The 26,985-nt window shown below is 37.5% G+C and overlaps 1 protein-coding gene across 1 annotated transcript; it reads right to left on the reverse strand.

The window, feature by feature from the left end:
* LOC140159363 (mRNA-capping enzyme-like) lies at positions 1 to 26,985 on the reverse strand. Its single transcript, XM_072182811.1, has 17 exons — positions 26,886 to 26,985; positions 21,741 to 21,856; positions 20,353 to 20,503; positions 19,753 to 19,815; positions 18,521 to 18,688; positions 17,293 to 17,432; positions 14,418 to 14,545; positions 12,889 to 12,983; positions 12,034 to 12,135; positions 10,459 to 10,594; positions 8,929 to 9,000; positions 7,582 to 7,746; positions 6,577 to 6,648; positions 5,963 to 6,063; positions 4,287 to 4,353; positions 3,422 to 3,545; positions 1 to 2,024 (listed from the first exon to the last, which is right to left on the reverse strand). Exons 2-17 carry the CDS (start codon positions 21,796 to 21,798, stop codon positions 1,807 to 1,809), a joined length of 1,860 nt encoding a protein of 619 aa, XP_072038912.1. The 5' UTR covers positions 21,799 to 21,856; positions 26,886 to 26,985; the 3' UTR covers positions 1 to 1,806.

A 26,985-nucleotide genomic window follows, 5' to 3' on the forward strand; every position in this document is an offset into this window, starting at 1 on the left:
TTTTACCTAAACCAAAAGCCAAAATATAACTTATTTAAAACGTTTTTAAAACGTTTTTGTGTTTGCTGGGTTACTAAGTGTTGTGTGAAAATGAAAGATGTCCATGACTTCATGCCTGAATGAGCCTGAACTCTGCACCAAGAAGGGGATTTGCATGGCTGAATGGTCAAGAATCGATACACATTAGAGTAAATGTACACTTGGTGAGGATTTTAAACTGCACTCAACCACATGGGTTTTGCCATCGGTAACAAGCCATGAATCAACTTTTGTGACAAGCATAGGCCTACTTTGTTACTTTTGGAAAGGGCAGTTTTTGTCTTCAATTTGGGCTCATTCAGCCCTGAAGTCATGGACATCTTTAATTGTCGCACAACACTTAGTAAACAGTCATATGATTATTTCAAAGTTAAATTTATTGGTAGAAAACAAAACCGTACAATGTTATGACGAAATGTTGAGAGGGGGTACTTATTTCTTGTGCAGTGTTTAGTTCGATCTTTTGATCAACCATCAATACTTCGTCGATCCTTATAATATTTGCAAACACAATTAATTCACTGTTGTTAAAGGTGACAAAACATGAATCTTTGTACGAAATGATGATATTCACCAATACAAATGTACCATTAATTCTGATTATTTACTGGATAGTTCAATAATAACAAGCAGCAAAAGTCATCCAGAGATCAAATAAATTTGGCCGTGGTGTCTAACTTTACGATGTGTTCCTGTTATAAAGTCCTGTCACATGCGATGCGTATCAATTGTAAATCTTCTTTGTGAAACTGACTTTACAATGTATTGTAACTACATGTAACAATGAATTTACAAAGAGTTGTAAATCTCTGCAAAATGGACCCCAGGTCTATATTGCATGCACTTCACTTCACAGTGAATGGTGCGCAAACAGCAAACATGATATCTTTGCACGAAATGTATCTTCCCTGCATGTCTAGTACAATTCAAATACAAAAGTAAATTATTTTTGTGTACAAGCAAACACAGCTATACACAATTTTGTACAACTCCTTTCCTCAGATGACTCTTCTTCTTCTTCTTAGCCCGATTCATACCCAGATGTGCGATTTTGTTAAAAACTGCCATAGAACTTGAGGTAGTATTTTGCGACCTCCCGGATAAAAAAATCTATCGCACGATAAATTCAAAGAAGTCTTGAGCAATGATATGTTCACGCTAACCAATTCTGATCAGCTGCTTGGCAGGGAATGATTTCACCTGGTATAAAAACAGTACAGTATGGTACTAAATTTTGGGATTAAAATAATATTATCCAGTCTTGCCAAATAAAACATAGCCCACCCTAATCCTAATCCTTCAGCTGGGACTATAAAAACATGTCTTTGGAAATAAGGGCCAAAAGCATGTGTTTTATGGTCTATATTTTTGTATGCTGTGGCAACTAAACCTAAAGACTTCTACAAAGTTAAGTTTCAGTCTATGCAATATACTTTCTCTAGCAAACACATTTTTCTATTTCTATTTCATAACCAATTACTAGAAATTAAAATAAAATGGTAAGATCAAGAGTAATTTCTTAGCCCATACGCACAATTCTGAAAACCTTTGTACAAAAATTGGTTTGAATTTGGTTTCATTTGGCAAAAAAAGGATAATATTTTATGAATCCCACAAAATCAGTGCTGTACTTTTCTGGAATCTGGACTACTTTATCGCGTAAAAGACGTTGATGAATCAATTTTATCCCACGATAAAAACTTGCCGATTTTTTTTGTGGCAAACAATCCATGTCAGTGAATCCCATGCCTTCAAAGTAGATTACTGCTAAAACCTTGGCGGGGGAGGTGGCATTAAGTCTTTATCTGTCCTTTCACCAGATTCATCCACACTATGAGTCCTTGCAACTTTAGCATTTGCTTGTTGCTGCTGACGTTGATGCGGTCTTTTGGGAGCAGATTTCAGTTCTGGTTTCAATGCTTGATCTTCGGTATATTGCAGAAGTTTGTCCTTGGTGACTGGATTTAGAATACTATTACACACACCTGCAGTGAGGAATGAGAATAATATTAACATTTATGCAGTCAAGTTGGCTCAATTGATAAGGCATTCGACTTTGGTGCAACAAGTTGTGGGTTCGAACCCTGGCAGTAGTTTAGTCAAGTTAGCTCAATCGTTAAGGCATTTGACTATGGTACAACAAGTTGTGGGTTCGAACCCTGGCAGTGGTTTAATACGCTCTCGTGGAAAATTGAGTCAATTTGAAATTCCCCTCGACAAGGAACTTACTGCTAATTGTCTCGCTGTACCCTGTATGAAACTTGGGCAGCTGATCCTGGTTGCGATGGCTAATTGTGGAATGTCGAGGGCGTGCGCTCCTAAGCTGCAAAGTCGCGGAGTTGTTTTATGGTATGTAGAATGATATGGGCCGTAGTGGTCAGCAACAACCTGTAATGTGTGCTGAGGCTTGGGGATCAACGTCCAGGTATTTTGCCTGTGCGTAGCACACTATAAATCACTGCATGTTTCTTTTATGTTTTTTAAACCCTACAGGCACTATACTACTACCTTTCTTACAAAGCCCCTGATTGGTTAATTACCTGATATAATCATCTGAGTAACCAATCAAAAGTTAGATCTCTCAGCAATTTTAATCTTAATCCCCTTCAGCCCACAGAATATTCTTACAATTTCTCTGATTGGCTCAACACATGATATACTCCTTTTTGTAACCAATCAAAATAGATCTTAGAAGACAATAATTTGGCCCGTAGTGCCAATGGGGGTTATGTGAATAAACTGTCAAAATGAAAGCATCATACTCATAAGCTTCCTTGTTGGTTCAATTGGTAATAGTACTGGCCCACAGTCATGGAGGTCTAAGGTTCCCATCCTGGTTTAGGGTGACTTTTTCCTTAGCCAATACCAGAACAAAATAATCTGTGATCGTACCATTAAACCTTGAGTACTATGGGATTAAATTGATTAGATTGCATACAACTATTATATGTGACCCATTCTGACAAAACCAGGAACAAGTCGCATTTTTGACATTTCATGATTTGAATAAAAATACAAGCATGGGGACAATAAGCTTCAAAATGATACCAAAATAATACACATAACATCAATATTTTTCAAGATATGGATAATTTTGTAAATGATACCTTGATATTTTTGCCGACCTGCTACATTGAAATCTGGGATAGGGATTATCATAGTTCAACTGTCAATTATTGATTAAATAAACCTCTTTTTAATAAGTACTTTCAAGGATTTGAAAGTCCACTCAGTCCCATGGTCAATTACCATGAAATTAAGAATTCCAAAATTTGATTTTTTTATGGGAATGTCATCTTTAAAGGCATATAACTCAAAAACATGCCTATAAACAACTTGTTCCGGGTTTTGTTGGAGCTGGTCACATATTTGATTCACTTACCCATTGCAGTTGTATAAGCATTAGGGAAGCTCTTGTCCTTCCTTTCTCGCATAAACACCCACTGGTTATTCTCAAATTTGCACTCAATTATTTTCTTGTCGTACACTTTCAGCTCTTTTGTTACCTACCAATGAAAATACAACATACACATTAAAATATGATTATGAAGATTATCATTCATCCCGGTAATAACAACTATGAACTTGAAATTATAATCAGATCTACGTACTGGACTGCATGTTTTTATGAGTGGCAATATTTCACATCCTATCTCGGATGCATCATCATCAGGCCAACTGATGTTAGCACGACAAAAGTTTGTTGACCTGTGATGCGGATGTTGTGTCACAGGTCGAAGATGAGCCAAACCTCAGGCTCCTCCCATTTTACATAAATCGCTTCCTTGCATGGCTCGAAAAAAGTGGGGAATTTGGGAAGCTCATTCCCAGGAAATGTTGGTGTTTGGAGGGAAATTCTGGTATTTGGAGGGAAATTGTGTTTTTTGTATAAAAACATGCTATAAATTATGGGAAATTTAGCTTGCTTCCCGGGAAATTAACATTTTTTCGAGCCTGCTTCCTTGACTCCTCTCTCAAACCATCTGCTTTTACGATCTAATATTTTGACGTCTTTGTTGTCAAAAGAATGATTAGTGCTGTCTAAGTGCCAGTAAACCACAGAGTCTCAGCAACCAGTGCTAGCTCTCCTATGCTGGTACATGGGCTTTGCTACTTTTCGCTACATGCGATTTTCTTTCTATATGCATTGAAAGAAAATCTTATACTGTACCTAACTCAACTCTACAACATAATGCTGCACTAGAGCTTGGATGCTAGAGGATGGATCTTTCTATTTATATACTTACCCTCATTTCAGCAAATGGTTTGTCATGGTGACCCACGTACAATAATCCTTTGGTAGTAGTGACTAACCTATACAAAAGAGAGAAAAAATTACTTGCATCAACCTTATTTCCAAATATTTGTTATCCTCAATTTGGGGGTTTCCCACCCACATACAGCCAGATGAATTCAAAATGGGCTATGCCAGTTGAAACCCATACACCCCCTGTGGAAGACATGACTGTAATCTCCCACACAGGGCGTGTAAATTTCAAACTGAGTTACCTGAATATGGGACTTCATTTGAAAACTACACCCCCTGTGCGGGAGATTAAGGTCATGTCTTCCACAGGGGGTGTATGGATTTCATCTGGAATAGCCCAATAGAGGTTGCAAGACTACCCAGGAAAAAATGGGACATGTAACACAAGTTTGACATGGGTACGCACATCTTAGTTTTGCCTGTTGCATTTCATGGAAAGATCAGCCCTCATTATCAGGTGATGCCGGGACTTTGACTGTTTGGAATTTGTCTTTATCTCTTTCGTCCATGCTGAGAGTACTAAAATAGAGAGATGCCACTCCGCTCGCAAAGCTGAGGACAAATAGTGTGTAACACAGGATCTGGACCATGTAAGAGCTAGACCATATATAAGAACTGTGCTTGCATGATATAATGAGCCATATATGACATAAATAAAGCAGGCGACACAAATAAAAACATCTTTTCTGGAAGCTCTTTTCTATAGGTTATTTAATAACCTTTTACAAACAAAGTATATGATGGGGATAACTATATTTGATTTACTTTTAAATTTTTAACACTGATTATATCCCTTACTTTTGACATTTATACCAATGGTACAAATATGCAATTAACTCTTGCATTTAATTATCAAAAGCTTCAAAAACCGGAATTGTCTGTTCAACAGCCCCATTCGCTCATTGCACGGATCCGCCATCTTGCTACCAAAACGAGGTACTCCCTGCAAACGCATGCGCAAAAAGTGCATTTTGCAAAGCATACGCGGTAATTAAAGCATACATTTGACAGGCGTACGCACACACAGCACGCCCTTGGCAGGTGAACCTTGTTTTTGAGATGACCGTGCAAAGGGTCAATATATGGTTCTTCAGTCTATTCTCATTACACAGCACACATATAGAAGACCTGACCAGTGTACAATTTTACCCATATGTGACGTGACCAGTGTACAATTTTACCCATACACCTTCATGTTTTCCAAGCAGCCATTTTGTGAATTGTTGTCCTCCAGATTGTACAGGCAGTTTGTTCAGAGTGCTGCAACCCTGGTACAGACTCTCTATATAACCCACAGAATTAGAATTAGAGAAAGAGAACCAGGACTCCCTATACCACCACGTACAATCGCGCCGTCAGCTATGGGCAGAAAATTGGAGGTAGTCCGGTCCTTGCCGACAGTGCGCAGCGAAGAACACAAACAATTCTGCGTCTCATCTGAAGCGTCTTGGTACTCGCGTGCAGGTTGCATCAAGTGCGTCTCTCAAATGCACCCTTCATCCATGTCGCGCTTGCATGACAACGAATGCCTAAAGTGCATTCCGAGGGAAACCAAATACCCCAATTTTGCTCCATGCCTGTATCAAGATGGTGGTCGAGTCGACTCCTGATATAATTGTCTTTAATTCTGTGATATAACCTATTTGGTAAACTTACCCTTCTCCAGCTACTTTGGTTATTCTGAGTTTAAAATCCACTGAATTCTGAGTAGGTGGTTTCCATTTCAAGACTATTGGACAACGGCCAGGAATATATTTCTGAAATCAAATCATTAACAATTATAAAATAGCAGTTTTTGATGATGTAATTTATGTCAATATTTTGCTCTTCACCAGCATATTTAGTACTAGACTAGAATGAAGCAAAATGGAATCTAAACTTAGCTTCATTTTGCAATATTATATGCTGATATAAACTCATTTCTGGCATATTAGACTAAACTTTGGGTGGACAGAACTAATGCAGTAACTGAACCCTTCAGTCCTAAAGATGATTGCTAGTGTTTTGAACATTAGTACACTAAAACCACGTAGTCAATCAGAAAGATGTTACAAATATACCAATACACTGAGTGTATGTGTCTAACTGCACGCTGCATACTACACAGTTTTTTCAAACATGTATGCATCACATTGCATTAAATTAAATGCATGTATGCATCACATTGCATTAAATTACATAAATTAATGCTTGTCTAATGCACTTAGATGTATCTACATCTCAATGTGCATCTAATCTCTCTCTTTTTTAACATATAACCCTAAACTTACATCTGGTAATGGTTGGAAGATGAGACCATCTGTTTCATGCACAAGTTGTTGCTCAAAACCTCCCTCAATCAGCTGAAAATGTAAGCACACATCATAGTTGTCAAATGCAATGGTTTAAAAAGGCAAAAAAAGCCTGCATGTACTTGTAACTGAATTCTGTAACTGTAAGGGAAATTATTCAAGTATGTACTGTTTGATTAATTCTCGACAATTATTTTGAATAATTCATCATAATACATCTACATTAAAGCTCAACATATCCAGTATCAAATGATATATGCTATCACATTAGAAATGCCCCATACCCCCCCCCCCCGACTGCAATATAATGGATGTGATGTAACCTTCCAGTCCATATCTACTCAATTGTAAGTTCATAATTGATTAGATAATTGCAAGGTTGCGATTCCTTATGCCTTCATTCTTACGCCAGTCATAAGGTCCTTTCATACTACGCTGCAGTTGCTTTGCGGTGCAGTGCGGTGCCAATATATCAATTACTTTTTGCCACAACTTAATTGTCGCATTTCCAAGTTTAAATGTATTTAACTTTATTGTGATACCACAATGCAGTATTTTGCAGCACGATGAATTGCATCAATGCTTCATGATTTCTTTTGCAAGGGTTTTGCTCACTACCCTTTTTTAAATGGCTTGCAAACCCCACTGATTCAAAATCCTGTCACAGGAGAGTGATTTTAAAGGAAGTCTCTGGCAATCACAACATTTTGCCTCATATGTAAGAAAAATAATGATCAAGCACTAATCACATGGTTTTATTTAAAACAAACTCATAGTGACCATAAAAACGAATAAAAACATCTGTCTCTCAACACATGATATTCAAAATTCCTGGGCGCCGAAATTGTCGAATTCAATAACGTCCCAGTAATACAATGAAGGCTGACGACAATTGAGCACAAATAACCATTTAACGGAAATTTTGAATATCGTGTGTTGAGAGCCGACTGTTTTTCTCTATTATTTCAAGTTTTTACAACCTACCTTCCTGGTATTGGTGACATCCCAGAATGGCTTTACCCTTACACTGAATGGTTCCGTAGTCCTATCTATGAGCCCGTTCTTCATGTGTTCATGCCGTACTTGTATTAATTCCTTGTTTATACAGAAAAGACGCCTATCAAAGTCACAGTCTCCTACGGGCTGTCCCTAAGAATGGAAAGACAGATTGATTGTATATGGGGCACACCACTAAATAATCGTCCCATTGAAATACACGTGAAAACACAAGAAAGTAAATTCGTTTTTCTACCCTTTTGCCTAAAGTTGAGAAAATGGTATCGCAAAATATGTGACAAACCAAGTAAAGATTACTGCTACAAGAATTAAGAGATAAAATAGTTTAAAGGGGTACTACACCCCTGGCCAATTTTGTGCCTCTTTTTGCATTTTTCTCAAAAATTAGAGCGCATTGGTGACAAGTAAGATATGTATATTATAGGGGCAAGGACTACAACTACTGCACTGAAAATTCAGAAACTCAAGGCAAGTAGTTATTGATTTATTGATCAAATATTGGTTTTCCCTCATTTTTTACTGTAACTCCACAACTGTTGTCTGTGCTGAAATAAAATTTCCAGTGCAGTAGTTGTAGTCCTTGCCCCTATAATATACATATCTTACTTGTCACCAATGCACTTTAATTTGTAAGAAAAATGCAAAAATAGGCACAAAATTGACAAGGGGTGTAGTACCCCCTTAAGGTGGTAAATTAGGATGAACTGCGGATCAGTTGCCTGAAGAAGTCTGATGGTATCAGATGCAATGTTGCCAGTAGCAAAAACAAGCAAACCCTTTGCTGTTGCAGAGCATAAAACAGGTTCTTGCCACAACATTGACTGGGAATCCACAAAGGTTTTAGCCAAGGATGATAGAGAGTACTCCCGTTTAGTGCGGTAGGCCATCTAAATCAAGAAAAAATCACCAGAACTAAATTGCGATCAAGGACTGGATTGCCAACCTTATACAACGCCCTCATTCGACCAAAATCCGCCAATGGTCATCAAAAGGACAAGCCCATCACAATATCATAGGACTTCTGATGATGAAGATGTGTCAAACATCGAAAATTCAAGGTTAGTTGGATTTTTGTGCTGAATGTCAGTTTAACCTTTTTGAAATTATTTATCACCAGCACATATGAACTTACATTCAAATAAAGTCCTGTATTTTATTGAATTCAGCAAATTTGTGGATAGAATTGAGTGTTTGGAAAAGGGGCCACATTTTGGAAATTCTGTACACCCTGCTCCCTCACCCTCTCCCTGGCAAAAAATCCTTAGTACAGGTATGATTGTTAGTTTATCCTTTAGTATTTCCATGTTGTCTTACCTCAAATTTGATGATATCATAAATGAGGTATCTCGGGATGATCTGACTGCCAACCCTGTCTATCACCATTTCCTGGTAAAAGGAAGACATCAAATAAGAAATCATTTTATTCAAAGATATTCACGGGAACAGCCCATTAGTCTGAATGGTCATCCGAAAAGTGTTAAAGTTAGGGTAAAGGGCATTTTAGGTTAGGATAGGGTTATGCTAGGGTTAGGATAAATGTTAGCTAGGTGTAGAGATAGGGTTATATTATAGATTATGGTTGGCAGGCATGAGAATGGCGTTTTTAAAAGTGTGTGAATTTGGCTCAAAACAGGCTAAAATAATAAAAATGTGTTAACGCTAAAAAAATAAAAATGCGTTAACGCTAAAAAATAAAAATGCGTTAACGCTAAAAAAATAAAAATGTGTTAACAAAACTGCCTGAATTCAGGCAAAAGCTTATGCCTGGGTTAGGGTGAGAGTTTGAGTTAGGGCTGGAGTAAGGATTAGGGTCTATAATGCACCTTATTGGCTTTTCTGGACTACTGACCCTACAGACTATCAACCTGCATCCATTATCAATTACCTGAATATTGATAAAAATAATTGATGACACTTCACTGATGAAACTTCTCAAACAGGGGTCATCATTTTCAGATACATTTTGAAATCTACAAGTTTGAAGGCGATCATAAGCCATGCCAACCACCAAATCAACAGTTTTACTTCAATACCACCTTATCAGTTTTGAATGCACCACAGTTTAGGATCACAAAGGGGGTACTACACCCCTCGATAAAAGTTGTGTCTATTTTTCCATTTTTCTCTAAAACTAATTACACACTGGTAACAAAAGTTATGTTTATTATTGGACCAAGGAATCCAATTACTACACTGGAATTTCAGTGACCCAAGGCAAGTGGTTCGTTATTTATGATACAAAATAAGGTACCGCTAGGATGTATCTCATTTCCTATCATATATGGAACCGCTTGTCTTGAGTCACTGAACTTTCAGTGTAGTAATTGGATTCCTTGGCCCAATAATATACCCTACTGATGTGAGTATAGTCCCACACCCCGTTTTTGGGTGAACATTTTTAAGTTATTTATTTTTTCGGCTTTTAGGTCTAGGTCCAGGGACACTCTAAAGCCAAAAAAATAAATAACTTTAAATTTTTTTTTTTTTTTTAATTTCTGAAATTTTTCGAAAATTTGGGGTGGGGGGCCGGACTTTACTCGAAGGTGGGACTATACTCGTGTCAGTACAGTACATAACTTTTGTTACCAGTGTCTTATTATTTTTTGAGAAACATGTAAAAATAGTCACAAATTTACCACAGGGGTGTAGTAGTGTAGTACCCCGTTAATATAATCATACACTCAATATGTAATATGCCAACAGCAGGGTGTACTTATCCAAGAAGAAGAAATTGTCAGCTATAATATCTCAGATATCAATTCCTAGGTTACACTGGTTTTGATAAACAACATCAAAATGTCAAAATATCCAGTCAACTTAAAATGCAAGAAGAGTGATATTTACCCCATCTATGATAGTATGTGCTATGTGTTTGGATGGTTCCTTGCGTTTAGGGAAGGTCAGCTGAGGTGCGTGGAATACTGTGTGGTCTCTGTCAAACAGATAAATCTCCTTATCTCCATCTATTAACATCATATACCTGAAAGAAAGCAACAATATTTATACAATTATTCAAAATATCGAAATATTTGCCAGGAGGTTTGCAAAAAAAAAAAAAAAAGAAAAAAAAAAGCGCAGTGATTTATAGTGTGCTATGCACAGGCACAACGCCTAGACATTGATCCACAAGCCTCAGCACACTTGACCACGACAGCACCACATCATATCATAAACCATTAAACAACAAATCAGGGAGTTTGATGCTTCAAGAGCGCACACCCAAGACAATCCACAAATAAGCTTCGAAACCAGGATCAGTTCTCCGCGTTTCGTACGGGTTACAACAAGACAAATTAGCAGTAAGTTCCCTGTCCAAGGGAATTTCAAGCTAACTCAATTTTTCCACGAGAGAGTACTAGGCACCGCCAGGGTTTGAACCTGCAACCTCTCACACCATAGTCAAATGCCTTATCGATTGAGCAAACTTGACGGCTGTAAACTCCAAAGCATAACAGCTGACCATTGCATACTAAGTATATATAATTTTGGAAACAGATTACTTTCTCATTACAGTAAAGATTCGCTTAATGGCACACTTGGACTTCTTTGCCTTGGGGTAAAATTCATGTGCAAGCACCCGCCTCTGAAATCCCAACAAGAATTAAGGTTCCGTGCCTTTATTTACGATTGGGAATTTTACGGGAGGGCACTTTTAGGTTGTGCCTAAAATTTCATTTGTAGAGAGCCCATAGGACCATAAAGTGAAACTTCATTTATAATGCTCATGATTTCTTACAAGTTCATTATTATGCAATGTCAGCCTATGCTGAAACCATATGCAAGAAATATTGCAAACTATTTGCCCCCAACCCCAAGCATGACAATCCAACATTTGGAGCAGGACTATAGGGAATTCCAATGAGCTTACTATTATAAAATTCTACTAGTGAAACTTTGCTGGTAGATTGGAGTGAGGCTATAAAGGAGCCAAAGTCCCACTCCACACCCAAAACAATATTTTTTTTTAAATCACAATTTTTTAATTGAATCAGATTTTTTACATTTTTTTTATCCCCAACCTCACAACATCCTCTAAAGTCAACCAAGTGAGTCAACACAATGCCACAGTTGGCCATTCCAAGTATGAAATAAAAATCAAAGAAATTGTCCCTCAAATGTTAAATATTGTTGATGTAATATCTTGAATAAATCATGTGAAAATTAAGAGATAAATAGAGACGATTTCCACTGAAATAAATCTTAGGTAAAGGTAAAACACCTGGGGTTCTTAAACATTTTTAAAAAATCATAAAGAACATCAAAAATAGCCTACAACATGCTAAAATTGAACATAATTAATAAAATTTAAAAAAATTGATTTAAATCACTGATTTTTTTAATCATGTGATTAAAATTAAAACTGATTTACATCAAGCAACCCCGTCCACACCCCACTGAAATTCTTTAGTGTGTGCTTACCTTACACCATCTGCCTTCCAGCTGACTTTGTACTGTTTTTGACCGAGGTATTTCATGTTGTCTAAATCCATTGACACTGGCTGGCAACCTGGGAACTCTCGCCTATAAAAAATATATATAAAGTGAAACCTGTCAATCATAATCAAGCAGGTTAATAAGAAAATAACAATGAGGTAGAATCACAGAGTTCCGTCTCCACCAAGTTTGAGTCACTCATGGAATCAACTAATGTACCTCTGGATTTGTTCGTTTATGTAAAAGAGCGGTTATTCAAGCTAGCGCTTGCAAATAAATGCTGCACATGCACCAACTTCCCTTAAAATACTTCATATGCAATATAGTCATGGAGCACAACACAACGTCTTTTCTAAGAAAAACATTGTGTGATTTCTGGCCCTTGTCGATAAAAATGCTTCCAAATTTCAAACTTTCCAAATTTCAACCAATTTTGGTGAATATTTTTAAAAGTTAGTAAAAATTAAAAATAAAATATCTATGCATTCCTTGATGCTATCTGTTGAACTTGGCTTGTTCTTTCTTGATTGCTCTGGACTCCTTGATCTTTCTGTTTAGTCTTCTACTTCTTTAAGCAGAAAGATCAAGCAGTCCATAGCAACCCAAAAAGAGCAAGTCAAGACTGAGATCAATCAAAAATTTACAAGTCTTCTAAAAAAGCCTTAAACTATCCAGGTGTGAAGAAGCCAATTTAGCCAGTCAATACTACCTGATGATGGTAACAGGTGGTTACCGAAAATATTTGCAAGGTAAATAATATTTTCCTTCATTAGTATCTGTTGAAAATTGTCAACTACTTTTGTTTACTTGAACACGGTTTGAGCAAATGGATCTACTCACCTTCGCCATTCACACATCTCTTCTGCCCTACGACGTAGCATATTCAATTTCTGAAATTCTGTCACCATTTCTACTCCTGTAACTCCATCCATGAACTGTTGAAGGATATATAAAATAATACACATTAATGATAAATCCTGGAAACTACAAAACAGAAAACAAAAAACCCACAAACAAACAGAATATAATGCTGATTGATTTATAATGCGCCATTCACAGACAAAAGGCATAATTAACCCACAAGCCTCAGCATAATTACAAAAACATCATATAAACCATTTGGTAACAATTGCAGCTTAGAAGTGCACATCCTATTCATACCACGATAAAATTAATTTAGCTCAATCATTACATCAGTACAAATTGTCAATTTGTCAAAATTATTTTTACCAAAAAATGATAAACATTTGCATGTTTCTATCCATTACTGTCATATTTAAAGTACCATAATATAGCTGAGGTGTTAGCCCAATATGTTAGGAAAATATTTCTACTGATAACCCAATGTCTGACATTGTCTCTCCCGAAAGGGTACAGATTCGTAACATTTCTTGTCCACATTTCTATTTTCTCAGACAACTTGATCTTTTGTCAGGTAATGCAGTAGACTTACTGACACATTGTTTTTGTTATCTTAACTACAGTCCGTCTGCTTATTGAAAAGCTATCTTTAACGTACATGGTGCAAAAAATTGCCGCACATTTTTGGCTTCATTAATGTTCATGCCTGGGCGGTTGTGTCTTCCGCAATGCATTAGTATGCGTATACGCACCACTTCCTGTTGTTATATAAGTTCTTTGGTCCACCCCTTGTAAATATGCAAAAGATTTAAGATAAATAGGTCCATCAGTGTTCACTCTAGTTCTACATGCATCAAAAACATGTGCATCTCATTCATCCAACATCATTTGTATTAACATGCTTGTTCCTATTCAGCACCTCTTCTTGCTTCAGACCCTGACCCAGGGACTTCTTCTTCCTATATAAGTGCATTCCTCAAATTTAAGTATTGTCGCATGGGCTTAACATGCACAGTTTACCTATGCACGATTCTGGAACCTTGGATTGTTTGCAGATATAAGAACTGGGGATGATCCCCTTCTGTTTTCGAATAGCTCTGACACTTAACGTGCGCAGGGTTTGACTCTTCCTGTACACAGGACTAACAGCTTTACGTGACTACCGAACTACAAGACGTCAAACACACATTGCCTATATCTGCAAGTGCTAAGCAGTGTATGGGGGCCAGAAGAAATTCTACAATTTTATTCTGTAAAGTAACTGAACACAATTGTAGGATTTCCGACCTTACAGGAACATTTTGGGAGAAGAAGCGAATTCCGACTTCACCTTCATCTCTTTCATCTACCAGTGTTTTTATATGACTGTCATTTTTACATTGATTTGGCTGATTCATTTGACCTTGACCCTTCCTCCCTTTTAATAAAGAACAAAAACCATGTGAAGCTGGAAATTTCAGGTACATTTTCAGGTATATTTTCAGGTACATTTTGTTTTCAGTACTTACATCTTTGTGTTTGTTTGCTTGATTCCTGCTATTTTGCCCTCCCCCTCCTCGTCCCCCTCCTCCACCGGACCCTGAACCCTGTGAAGCTTTGATCTCCTCTTCATCCCTGTCATCTGATCCATCTTCTCCTAAAAATTAAACAAATAAAAACCAAGTCACCCATCTGTATACATGTGGCATATAGGCAGGTTGCTACATGTCATATAGGTCAACTTTTGACCAATGAACACACATAGACTACTGTCTATTCTAAGTGACCAACAAAAAAAATCAACATGGGAACACCAACAGCAAAGGAAGAAGCACCCACCTTTTTGTGAGATCTCAGAGTGAACAGGCGGGCGCAGTCGGCGTGAGAGCGAAGTCGGCGTCTAGCACCAAGGGGATCATTACTTCTTTGTAAACAAATGGGAATAAAAATGTTTTCTAGATACGCTTGAAGCAAGACACAGACTCCGCTTCACGGATCTCCATGGCACGTTATTCCAAATGCGAGGAGCACCAACAGCAAAGGAAGAATCACCCGCCTTTTTGTGAGATCTCAGAGTGGACAGGCGGGTGCAGTCAGCGTGAGAGAGGAGTCGGCGTCTAGCACCAAGGGGATCATTACTTCTTTGTAAACAAAAAATAAGCATTTCCAAAATAAGAAGGCGCTTCACCATGGAGACATTTCATTTTGTAAATATACAACAGGATACCAAATTCGCTCATTATCAGGGAGCCAATGCAATACTGCAACAAGCCTGCAGAGGGCTGGTCGCAGCCACAACTAAAAACTACCTGTGTGGCGTTGTTTTGGAGACGCTGTAAATGCTGTAAAGTACTTGATTTTTGCACTTGTTATTAAGCTACAAACATGGACCTTCTGAGTTCTGGAAGTAGTTTCATCAGCTTCTGCATGAGTCTTTTTCCACCTACGCCTAAAGGTGTCGCCGGGTGCGCCTAACCTCATGGATTGTCTCATGAGCAACACACAAACATGGCAAAGTTTGTACTCTTTGGTTCTACCTCATTGGGAGGTACACTATTTGCCCTCCATGAGCAACACACAAACATGGCCAAGTCTGTACTCTTTGGTTCTACCTCATTGGGAGGTACACTATTTGCCCTCCATGAGCAACACACAAACATGGCCAAGTCTGTACTCTTTGGTTCTACCTTATTGGGAGGTACAATATTTGCCCTCCATGAGCAACACACAAACATGGCCAAGTCTGTACTCTTTGGTTCTACCTCATTGGGAGGTACAAAATTTGCCCCCCATGAGCAACACACAAACATGGCCAAGTATGTACTCTTTGGTTCTACCTCATTGGGAGGTACAATATTTGCCCTCCATGAGCAACACACAAACATGGCCAAGTCTGTACTCTTTGGTTCTACCTCATTGGGAGGTACACTATTTGCCCTCCATGAGCAACACACAAACATGGACAAGTCTGTACTCTTTGGTTCTACCTCATTGGGAGGTACACTATTTGCCCTCCATGAGCAACACACAAACATGGCCAAGTCTGTACTCTTTGGTTCTACCTCATTGGGAGGTACACTATTTGCCCTCCATGAGCAACACACTAACATGGCCAAGTCTGTACTCTTTGGTTCTACCTTATTGGGAGGTACAATATTTGCCCTCCATGAGCAACACACAAACATGGCCAAGTCTGTACTCTTTGGTTCTACCTCATTGGGAGGTACACTATTTGCCCTCCATGAGCAACACACAAACATGGCCAAGTCTGTACTCTTTGGTTCTACCTTATTGGGAGGTACAAAATTTGCCCTCCATGAGCAACACACAAACATGGCCAAGTCTGTACTCTTTGGTTCTACCTCATTGGGAGGTACACTATTTGCCCTCCATGAGCAACACACAAACATGGCCAAGTCTGTACTCTTTGGTTCTACCTCATTGGGAGGTACAATATTTGCCCTCCATGAGCAACACACAAACATGGCCAAGTTTGTACTCTTTGGTTCTACCTTATTGGGAGGTATATTTGCCCTCCATGAGCAACACACAAACATGGCGGAGTCTGTACTCTTTGGTTCTACCTCATTGGGAGGTACACTATTTGCCCTCCATGAGCAACACACAAACATGGCAGAGTTGGTACTCTTTGGTTCTACCTCATTGGGAGGTACACTATTTGCCCTCCATGAGCAACACACAAACATGGCCAAGTTTGTACTCTTTGGTTCTACCTCATTGGGAGGTACACTATTTGCCTTCCATGAGCAACACACAAACATGGCCAAGTTTGTACTCTTTGGTTCTACCTCATTGGGAGGTATATTTGCCCTCCATGAGCAACACACAAACATGGCCAAGTCTGTACTCTTTGGTTCTACTTAATTACTTTTGAATGACCTTGTACTTCAATAAACTGAAAAAAAAACCTTGTGTAACTTGTGTCTGCCAGTTTATTTGACTTCCATATTGTTAGACTGTCCCACAGTCTCGGTTCCATCTCTGGGTAAACACTTGAGCTAAAACCACCTTGCCCTTCACTCCACAGATTAATACCATGATACCACTAAGCCCTAACTGCCAGCAACAAAGTTATAGTGTGATCAATAGACTATCAATGAAAACCACTTCAAATATCGCCTTGCTTGCTGAGATCTACATTGAAGTAGCCTCTTACACAAACGGCAATACAGTGAGACCACAGTGAGATATATAAAAAACTCATCTGGCCCAGGATCGATGAAAGTGAATTCCCACAAAATGCTGGGAAGTGGGATGGGAAATTGTCTACAGATTGGGAGGATCCATATATCGGGTTTATTTAATGTTTAATATCTACATTACAAGTCGTTCTCCATGGACCCGAGGACCATTTTGCGTGTGTAAAGTTTGCAGCAGTTTTACCTTGACACCAATCAGGCAACTCTGGAGCAGATGGTGCATCAGCTTTGTCTCCATAGCGCTCAAACAGATCTACGATGTAATGAGCTTTATATATCCCAGGAGGCCTTGCTGTTTGGAACACTTGCAATGCTGCATCCACACTGGAATTGACCAAAATATAAATAAATCCATTTTAGTGCACTGTTAGGAAACCAACATTAACAACAACAAAAGATATAGGGATACTGGTCCTACATTTGTAGGTTGTCTGATGATATGGGTAGTAACTACAGAATCGGGACTCAACCGCCATCTTGATATAGGCATGGAGCAAAAATTTGGGGTATTCGGTTTCCCTCGGAATGCACTCGAGGCATTCGTTGTCATGCAAGCGCGACATAGATGAAGGGCGCATTTGAGAGACGCATTTGATGCGACCTATACGCGAGTACCAAGACGCTTCAGATGATATGTAGAATTGTTTTCGTTCGTCTCCGCGCACCGTCGGCAAGGACCCGTCTACCCTCAATTTTCTCCCCATAGCTGACGGCGCGATTGTATGTGGCGGTATAGGGAGTCCTGGTTCTCCTTCTCTAATTCTGTGGTAGTAACTTGCGAGTACCACCATGAAGGTTCTTATAGTGTAGCTGTGATCATGCAATTAATCGCAATCATGCAATTATATAAATCATTTTTGATGAATGCACTGACTGATATCAAGCTACCGTAAGGTCTCGCTTTGGATGACCTAAACATAGGGTCAGTTGGTCTATCTAATTTGTTTTTACTGTAAATGTAATGTTCCTGAAATTAATAGATAGTTTTGCATTTCACACTACTAGACAAAAATAGACATATTGAAAATTAGAATTTTACACCAAATACAAAAATAAACTAACATTCTTTTTCTTTTGTGTGTGTGAAAAAAATTCCTGAAATTAGAAGTTGGCAAGTTTTTAGTCTGGTTACGGAAAACAAGCAATTTTCTTTTGCCCAGCCTTAGGCCTAAAAAATAGTTTGATATAGTAACATAAAAAAAAAATTAGGGTAGGTCGGTCGGAATAAAAAAAAATAAAAAAATTTACACACATTTCAAGCGGTAAATTGCGTATGATAAAGGCCTTGGAACTTTTAATTAAATAGTATTTTTTATTTTTTTGCAAAAAAAAAATAGTAAAAAAGTCTAGGGTCTGGCCTATTTTTAGGGTCGGTCGGGTTACGCCAATCAAACAATTTTTTTAGGCCTTACCTCCAGTCCATTTTTTCTACCAAGAAAGCAGTAATGAGAAACCCTGTCCTGTTGAAGCCATGTGTACAATGCACCCCTATCACCATATCAGGGGGGCTCTTATCTATGAAGTTAGAACAGAGATGAATAAAAATAGCGGTCTGGTCTGCTGATGGGGCTTCACCATGCCTGCAACAAAATACACATAAATAGTCATCACTTGAAAACACCTAAAGGGCCATCATGCTGTGTCAGATTTAATCAATTGTATCCTCTCTACTCTATTTTTCTCAAATGTTTTCCACATGTATGTAATACAGTTTTCATTCCAATAAGCTCCCAGGGCGCTTAACAAAGTCATTTTGGGTAGGCGCTTATTTTTTACCTGGTTTACCTAATTTTTTGGGAGGGGCGTTTATTAGAGATGAATTTACATACGTTATAAAAGGGTCCTGAGACGTTCTAGTAGCTTTTCTGATGTAGAAAATGTATTACAGTTTACACTGGATGTGTAGTCCTCCCGCTATTTCACTGTATTAACATCTATCTGTCACTTTCAACATTTTTGTGGGCGCTTATTGGAATGAATACGGTAATACTTATTCTCTCATCATTTGAAATATTCAAGCATTAATCAATGTCCTTCTGGTAAGAAATCATGACTAATTAATAAAATTACAGATCTAGAACATAATTCTAACTCCCACCACGGTTGAATGGCAGAGGTGCTCATAAATATGTGACATGATCAAGGGGAATGAGTCACATGTTGACCCTGGTCGAAAAATGAGTTTTACATTTGTTTCTTAAGAGGACATTTCGAGCTTTCATAAACTGAAAACCCCATGTTGGTACGACTTTTCTTTGCAAAGTTACATCAATTTATCAATCTCAGAAAACAATATAAAACAAAAGAATTTAAACACTTTCTTTGCCAATATCTCAAAATCAATATTAGCGACATCCGATTCATTTCCCTTGATCGTGTCACATATGTATCTAATTTTCATTTTCGTGCTCATAATATGTCTCTAATTTTCATTTTTAACAGGGAGGACAAGAAAGTGTATAGTGGTCTTCACTGTGGCCCGGGTTCAATTCCACGCATTGCCACATGTGAGTTTGGTTGCCGATCCATGCTTGTTCTCGCAGGTTTTTCTCCGGGTGCTCCAGTTTTCTTCTTGTATCTAAAATCAAATACACTTATACATTGAAGAATGATTGTACTAATTTGAAGGGCCTACTTTACCTACCCTCTGCAATTCAGCTTGAAATGCCTGGCACCTTTCTCTTCTATTTCTGATTTGTCATAAAACCTGGCATCAAAAACAAAATAGAACATGGATTCAACAAAAGAATGAATTTGAACAGAAATTAGTGTATATTTTGCATTCAATAATATAAGCCTACGTATAGTTTACTGTTACTGTCACTAATATAATTATAATAACCTTTTTCATAACCATTTATTAGTATTTTGATGTCATAGATATAAGTATAATTTCAAGTTCAACTGAATGCGTTCATCATGATTAATAACATATGTTTATTTATCAAAAATCGACTATGGCATAGTCTAATACTTCACCCCAATTTTATGTGTGGTGAAATTATTCCAACAATGTTGCTGATTGGTCCAATCAATAATGAAAACGGTAGTTCTCATGGGGTTAAGTAATTTGTACTTGAGACAAGACACACTAGACATATATAGCTTCACTAATTTCAAAAAGCATTACCCCTTACCAAGGCATTAGCCAGAGGGGTGTCTTTAGGGTGTCCAAATTGAAAATAGGGCGTCCAAATGACACCTGGACAATGGACATCCTTCTGGCTAATGCCTTGCCCCTTACCTGGTAGTGTTGGTCAAATCTACAACAAGTCCAAGTTTAAATTTGCGACTTTCTAAATAGGAGAACAGCATCGGGAACTGGAAGCGGTTTTCTTCCGGTACTTGTGAGTTATACCTTGGGCCCAATGGAGTCTTGAAAGGAAGAAATCGACCTGACAATACAATCAAAGTCAAGAATTATATGATCTGATTATACCAAGTATTTTAAGGACATTGTTTTCAATTCTCATAGTTTTGTCTAATTCTCATCACTTTTGAAAAAATTCTCACTACATGTATTGTATATTTCCTCTAGTGAGTGGGACTGTCAACATTTCCTGATTGCTGTAGATCATAAAGTCAGTCAATAACAAATTGATCAGGCAATGTGAGGTCAGTAGTTAGGCAAGTTGAAAAGTGTAAGAGCCTTTCAATGTTTGCATGTAGGCTATATATCTGCCTAGATGTCTTCAAAGAATTGTAATCCATATTTCAGATGCCATTAAGACTCTAAACTAATCAACAAAATACTCTCTTTTTTTTACATTTTGTGAAGAAATGAGAAAAAAAAAAAGACATTGTAGTAGTATGCAAAATGAAGGGGCAAATCTTCTCGTTCTATTGGTGGCATCGGTATCAATGTAGCTTACATGCTTTTAAAGGTAGAAGCCAAAAAGTGGTACAGGTACATCCCTTAAGGGCTGGGGTATGAACGTTTGGACAGTATTTATTTTGGGACATCAGAGCACATCAGATATATCGAATTGCATTCTGAATACGAAGAATGTCATTCTGATATCAAATAATTTTGAATTTTGAAATTCGCAATTTAATACACATTTTATGGCAAATTATTAAAATTGATATTTTTGATATTTAACAGTACTTGAAGTAAACTTTATCAATCTGATGATTTATACTTAAAGTGTATGTAGGTGGGATGAAAAGCCGACGATCAATTGAAAATTGTGACTTTCAGATTGAAGATATGGATTTTTTTCCCAAACACCAAAAAAAATTAGGTCTTTTGGGAAAAAATCCATATCTTCAATATGAAAGGTCAAAATTTTCAATTGACCGTCGGCTTTTCCTCCCTGCTACATACACTTTAAGAATATATCATTAGATTTATATAATTTACTTCGAGGACTGTTATATATCAAAAATTTGAAAAATATCAAATTTTTATAATTTGTCATAAAATTTGTATTATATTGTGATTTTCAAAAATGAAAATTATTTGATATCAGAAAGACATGCTTCAGATTCAGAATGCAATTCGATAGGTCCGAGGTGCTCTCATGTCCCACAAAAATACTGTCTAAACGCAATAAACGCTCATTTTAGATCCCTTAACTCAGTTCATTGGGCATTATTTTTTATACAATGACTTATGAATGATAAGAATACCTGCAATGAGTTCTCCTTTGCGTGGGCAGTTGAGCCACCTGTCTGGAATATTAGTCATTGTTTTGTTGATCTGGTATGCTTCTACTTGATTCGGAAGTCACCATCTTAGCCATTGTCTGAAAAACAATAGATTACAATAACACAGATGGTTATATGGACCAGAGTCACTTTGCATTCAGAAACTTGGAGTAAGTAAATATTTTCTCACAATTATCGATGGAAAAACTTTTAAAAAGGATAAGGAACTGGTAGTTTTTAGTCTTAAAATTATGATATTTTTAGTTGTGGAGGAAAATAACAGCATGCAGAATGTTACGTATGTATCAACAGGGTTCATTCATATATTTCATGACTAAACATTGTTTATGCTCGGGCATAAACAATTGTTTAGTCATGAAAATATATATGAACCCCTAAATTATTCATAGTTAAGATGATCAAAGTACTAAGAAAGTAGCAAATTAATGTCATTAAAATGTCATATAGCAACTGGTGCAGAGAAAATGTCAAATAAAAATCAAACAATTAAATATTTTGCAATTCTCAATTTTGGATGCCGGCGAGTGAGACAGTAAGACCAAGTAAAAGAAATATCATGTATATCGCCTGGACTTTTTCAAAAATCGGTGAGGGAATTAGTCCTTATTATTTGTTATGTGATTTTTTTACAATTCACTTCTGTATAAAATTGCAATATCAAAGTGTTTGTCAACACATCATAAAATTGGGGAGGGCCCTTAATATTTTTGTTATTTCCCCAAAGCCCTACCCCTAGCTTGAAGAAAGTGTTAAAAGATAACCAAGAACTTAATGTCCTTTCATCATAACATTTTTAGAAACAAAGTACTGAAGCAAATAGGAAAAATAACAAAAAAATGGTACTTGAAAATCACCAAAAATCGGTGAGGGCAGGGATGATATACGAGGGGTATCAAAAGTTTTAGAAATCGCCCAGAAGTGAAAGAGCTATATCAATGAAATTTTGTCAGTGCAATCACTGGTCCTTATGTACACTATGATGCAAAAATGGTCTCATAAGAATGTTTACTTTTTTTACAGGTGCTAGATTTGAGATGTGGTGCTATAGGAGGCTGTTGGGAGTATCTTGGAAAGACAAGAAGACAAATATCTGGGTCCTGAATAAGATTGGCACAGACTTAAACATCAGAAAGTCCATCATTGAGAGGAAATTGCGCTACTTTGGCCACATTGTAAGAAAGGATGGTGGAGTTGAGAAGCAGATTCTTCAGGGAGCTGTGGAAGGCCATCGTGGAAGGGGACGCCCATCAACATCTTGGACAAATGATGTGAAGAACGTTTCATCACATGGAATGTATGGTGCAACACGTTTGGCTTTTGATAGAAGTAGATGGCGTACTCTTGTGAAGACCACAGCAGCGCAATCCTGCGCCATCTGACCCAGAGAGAGAGAGAGAGATGTCAGTACCTGCCTATGTAACTGCATAACCAGCAAAACGGAGGCATGTAGCATGATTAAGTTCCACTTTAAGGGTTACAGTGCCCAAAAAATCTGTGATGAAATAAAAATTCATTTTCCAAAAAGCAACAGTGACAATATCACAATCACCACCGAAGATAACTTTCATTTCATCATCGATTTTCTAGGCACTGCAACCCTTCAAATGCAGGATCTTAATAACGCTGCTTGCCTCAATTTTCTCAATCTTGCAGTTTATGCGCAGTAACTGGGGCAGCAGGTTATTGGCATCTAGTCCCACTGGTAAAAAAAGTAAACATACATATGAGACCATTTTTGCACCATAGTGTACGTAAGGACCAGTGATTGCACTGACAAAATTTCATTGATATAGCTCTTTCACTTCTGGGCGATTTCTAAAACTTTTTGATACCCCCTCGTACATGTAACTACATGTTATTTATTTTACTTGGCCTAATTGGTTAACTCAAAATCAATTGTGAAGGGTTTAAGTCATGTAACTTGTTAACATTGTCATTCTTCTTCTTCTTCCTTATAAGTGCCTCCCTCATATGTATGAGTATTGTGCTTTTGCGTACAGACAAGCTGTACTTATTTTTACTCTGGAACCTAGAGTAGATGAGTGTATTTTGAAGTACAATCAACATGACCGGGATGATCCCCTGCTCTTTTCGAATAGCCTGTGACGTTTTTAACGTGCACACTACATTAATGTGAGAAAATATGCATGTACAGGACCGACAGCTTAAAGTGCCCTCCGAAGCACTATAAGCAAGTAGAGTGAAGTGTCTTGCTCAAGGACACAAAGAGCCGGACCTGGGATTCGAACCCTTGACCCTTGGGTTCACAGTCCTATGCCTTAACCGCTAGGCCACGCTCTCTTAAACCATGAAACTTCACACAGAATTGAGTTAACCCCATGAGAAATCTGCCGATTGGCCAAAGAGAAGTTTTTCTTAAGGTAGTATGAACGGCTACGGTGTCATGCTCAGATTTGCTTGAAAATGATACAGAATGTGGAGATGGGTGAGAAAAACTCACCTGCCAATTTTTAATTTTTTCCAACAGAGCGTTTTTGACTTATGTAATTTTTTGTGATTGGAAAACCCCATAGACTTTGCACACGGCATGTTTTTGGCATGTTGCCAAGTTCTTCAAATTAGCTTAATTTTTGAAAACAAATAATTTGTTTAAATGTGATTTTCTCTCCTTTATACCCACTGCATCAATCTGGTTTTTAATTTATTTTAATGCAAAAATGCTACTTAATAAAGGACAGCAATTTTTTCCAAGATATTGGCCTTAACAAAGGTGATATAAAATGGTAATGTTAGTACTTTTTTCAATTTTCTTGACTTTTTCTAGAAACACTAAATTACCTAAATTCTAGAATTTTTTTGGAGCTAACTATAGGTCCAATTTCAACAAACAAGGTGTCATATGAAAGGTAATCAAATTTAGAAAATTCTCTCGCCAGCTTTTTTTAATTCAGTGTTTCTATTTTAAGTTATAGGTGTTTCTAAATTTCCCTAAAATCAAAATTTTAAAAATTAATTTTCTAAAAAATGAAACACTTTATCCAAAAAAGCTGGTGAGAGAATTTAGATATTAAGCTTATACACCATCCCTGAAAGTTTGGAAACCATAGCACATTCCATGTTGGCCAAAAAAAATATTATGTTGAAAAATGTAGGTAATTTTCAAAAAATAAAGAAGTACATAAGAAATGGTAAAATTTGTATGAAACTCTAAAAATAGGTGAAGTGAAGACTTATCTTTAGTTTGTTCTAAGTTTTAAATTAATACACATTTCCAATTTGCTGTTGTGGCTATTTTGCTGCAAGCTTGATTAGCCGTTCATACTACCTTAAATCAATTGGACCAATCAGCCATATTAGAATAATTTCACCACACACAAAAATTGGGGTGAATTATTTGCAAAGCTCCATTCTGATTGGTGATTAAAGTGAAGATATCATGTAATTGACTAATCAGAGGCAATGTTAGATTGGCAGGTAGTGCTCAGGAGGTTAATCATGCATTTGAAAATTGGTGACGTGTGACGATTAATTCTGATTGAAGTAGTTATCATTCCACACTATCCAGTATCCACACAGTAAGGCCAAAAAAAAAAAAATATTGTTGTGTTGCCCTCAAGTGGAAAAATGGGAAATTTGGGTGGACGGTCGGATTTCTTTTTTTTTTTTTTTTTTTTTTTTTTTTTTAAACCTTCAGTTTTAAAAAATCCCCTCAAATATTAAATAATGCTTCTTCAATTAGGGGACATTTGTCAATTTTGACTTCTGGGTACCTGTTAGACATCAATTAAAGACTAGTCTTTAATAAAATATTAATTTGAAGTGAAAAACATTGAGTTTTTGAACAAATCTGTACAAATCATCATTAAAAAAAAAAAAAAAATTGCACCCCTGATTTTTCAAGATTTAGGGTCGGACGGTTGAGGGCAACACAACAATTTTTTTTTTTTTTGGCCTAACTATCGTGTCATCATAGATAGTAGATAGGTTTCTCGATCAAAGCCTGGCATGCCCGAGCTGACGACAATGCAAAATTTTCCAGCCAGAAACCCCAACCGTAACAACAATGTCAACCATGGAACGTCTAAAGGTCTGTTCATACTACCACCGCATTTGCGATGCGGTGCCGCATTGCATCTAGCCCGAAACATCATGGCCCTAGTTGTTCCTTCCTCACCATAGGGCCATGAATGCCGTACGCACGTAGAAACAGGGCACCCTGAACTCATGTTGCGGTGATGACGTCACACTGACGGCATCGATTTATAGGAAGAATTCAAAACACGGTAACGATAACAGTCACTAGTCTGGTCTTTTACATCCTCAAATGTGCTCAAAATTTACGAACATGCACCAAATATGTTTCGTTTAAGTCCCATCTTCACGTGCGGAATGGTAGGAAGTGGTATTTATGAGAAAAAGTGGTATTTTATGTGTACCCAGGAAAGGTTTAAGGTAGACATCTCAGATCTTCGTATGGAGGACGGTGGAAATCGTAGTGACGGAGGTGTGAGTACCTCGGACTACATTGCATCGTACTGCAAGAAATCGTAGTGACGGAGGTGTGAGTACCTCGGACTACATTGCATCGTACTACAAACTAATTGCCATATCATCGCAGTAAAATTTAATACATTTTAACTTGGAATGGAAACGCAAAGAGTTGCATTGAATTGCGGCAAAAAGTAATATATCGGCATCGCAAAGCAACGCATCGCAAATGTGGTGGTAGTATGAACGGACCTTAGACTAGTTTAGTCAATACAATGTTGTTGTAAATTATGAAAACATGTCATCATGGTCATTGACATTATTGATGATTAAAACGGACCCAGCATTGCCATTGCCAGCCAGTACTCAAGTCAACCTACGGCGATATTTCCGTGAGGATGTACTCAAGAGGAAGATATTATGAGGCAACGAAGCCCATGAGCCAACTTCTCGAGCAAAAGACATGCATACATGAAAGAGTAATGTCAAAGAAGAAGACTGCAGAATTATGCAACCTTGCACCTTTTGTCTTCACATTCTACAGTCGCCACACAGAAAATTTGTCTTTACAATAATAAATTGGTGATCGATGAGGTATAATTTGCAACTAAAAGATGCAGCAGAAGCTACTGCAAGGAAGAAAACAATAATGTTTACCTATAACACTGATATAAATATATTGCAATACCTGGGACTTTCCTCTGCCATACGCGAGATTTGTTGATGAAAATGTCTATCAGAGGTCAGAGGTTAAATT

This window comes from Amphiura filiformis, chromosome 8 (genome assembly GCF_039555335.1).
Source record: "Amphiura filiformis chromosome 8, Afil_fr2py, whole genome shotgun sequence".
Taxonomy (NCBI): domain Eukaryota; kingdom Metazoa; phylum Echinodermata; class Ophiuroidea; order Amphilepidida; family Amphiuridae; genus Amphiura; species Amphiura filiformis.

Coding starts and splice junctions, on each gene's coding strand:
- LOC140159363 (XM_072182811.1), bottom strand. CDS start 21,798: ATGACTAATATTCCAGACAGGTGGCTCAACTGCCCACGCAAAGGAGAA. Junction 17,433..18,520: donor GTAGAAAAAATGGACTGGAG/GTAAGGCCTAAA, acceptor GGTCAATTCCAG/TGTGGATGCAGCATTGCAAG. Junction 6,649..7,581: donor ATGTCACCAATACCAGGAAG/GTAGGTTGTAAA, acceptor TTACATTTTCAG/CTGATTGAGGGAGGTTTTGA.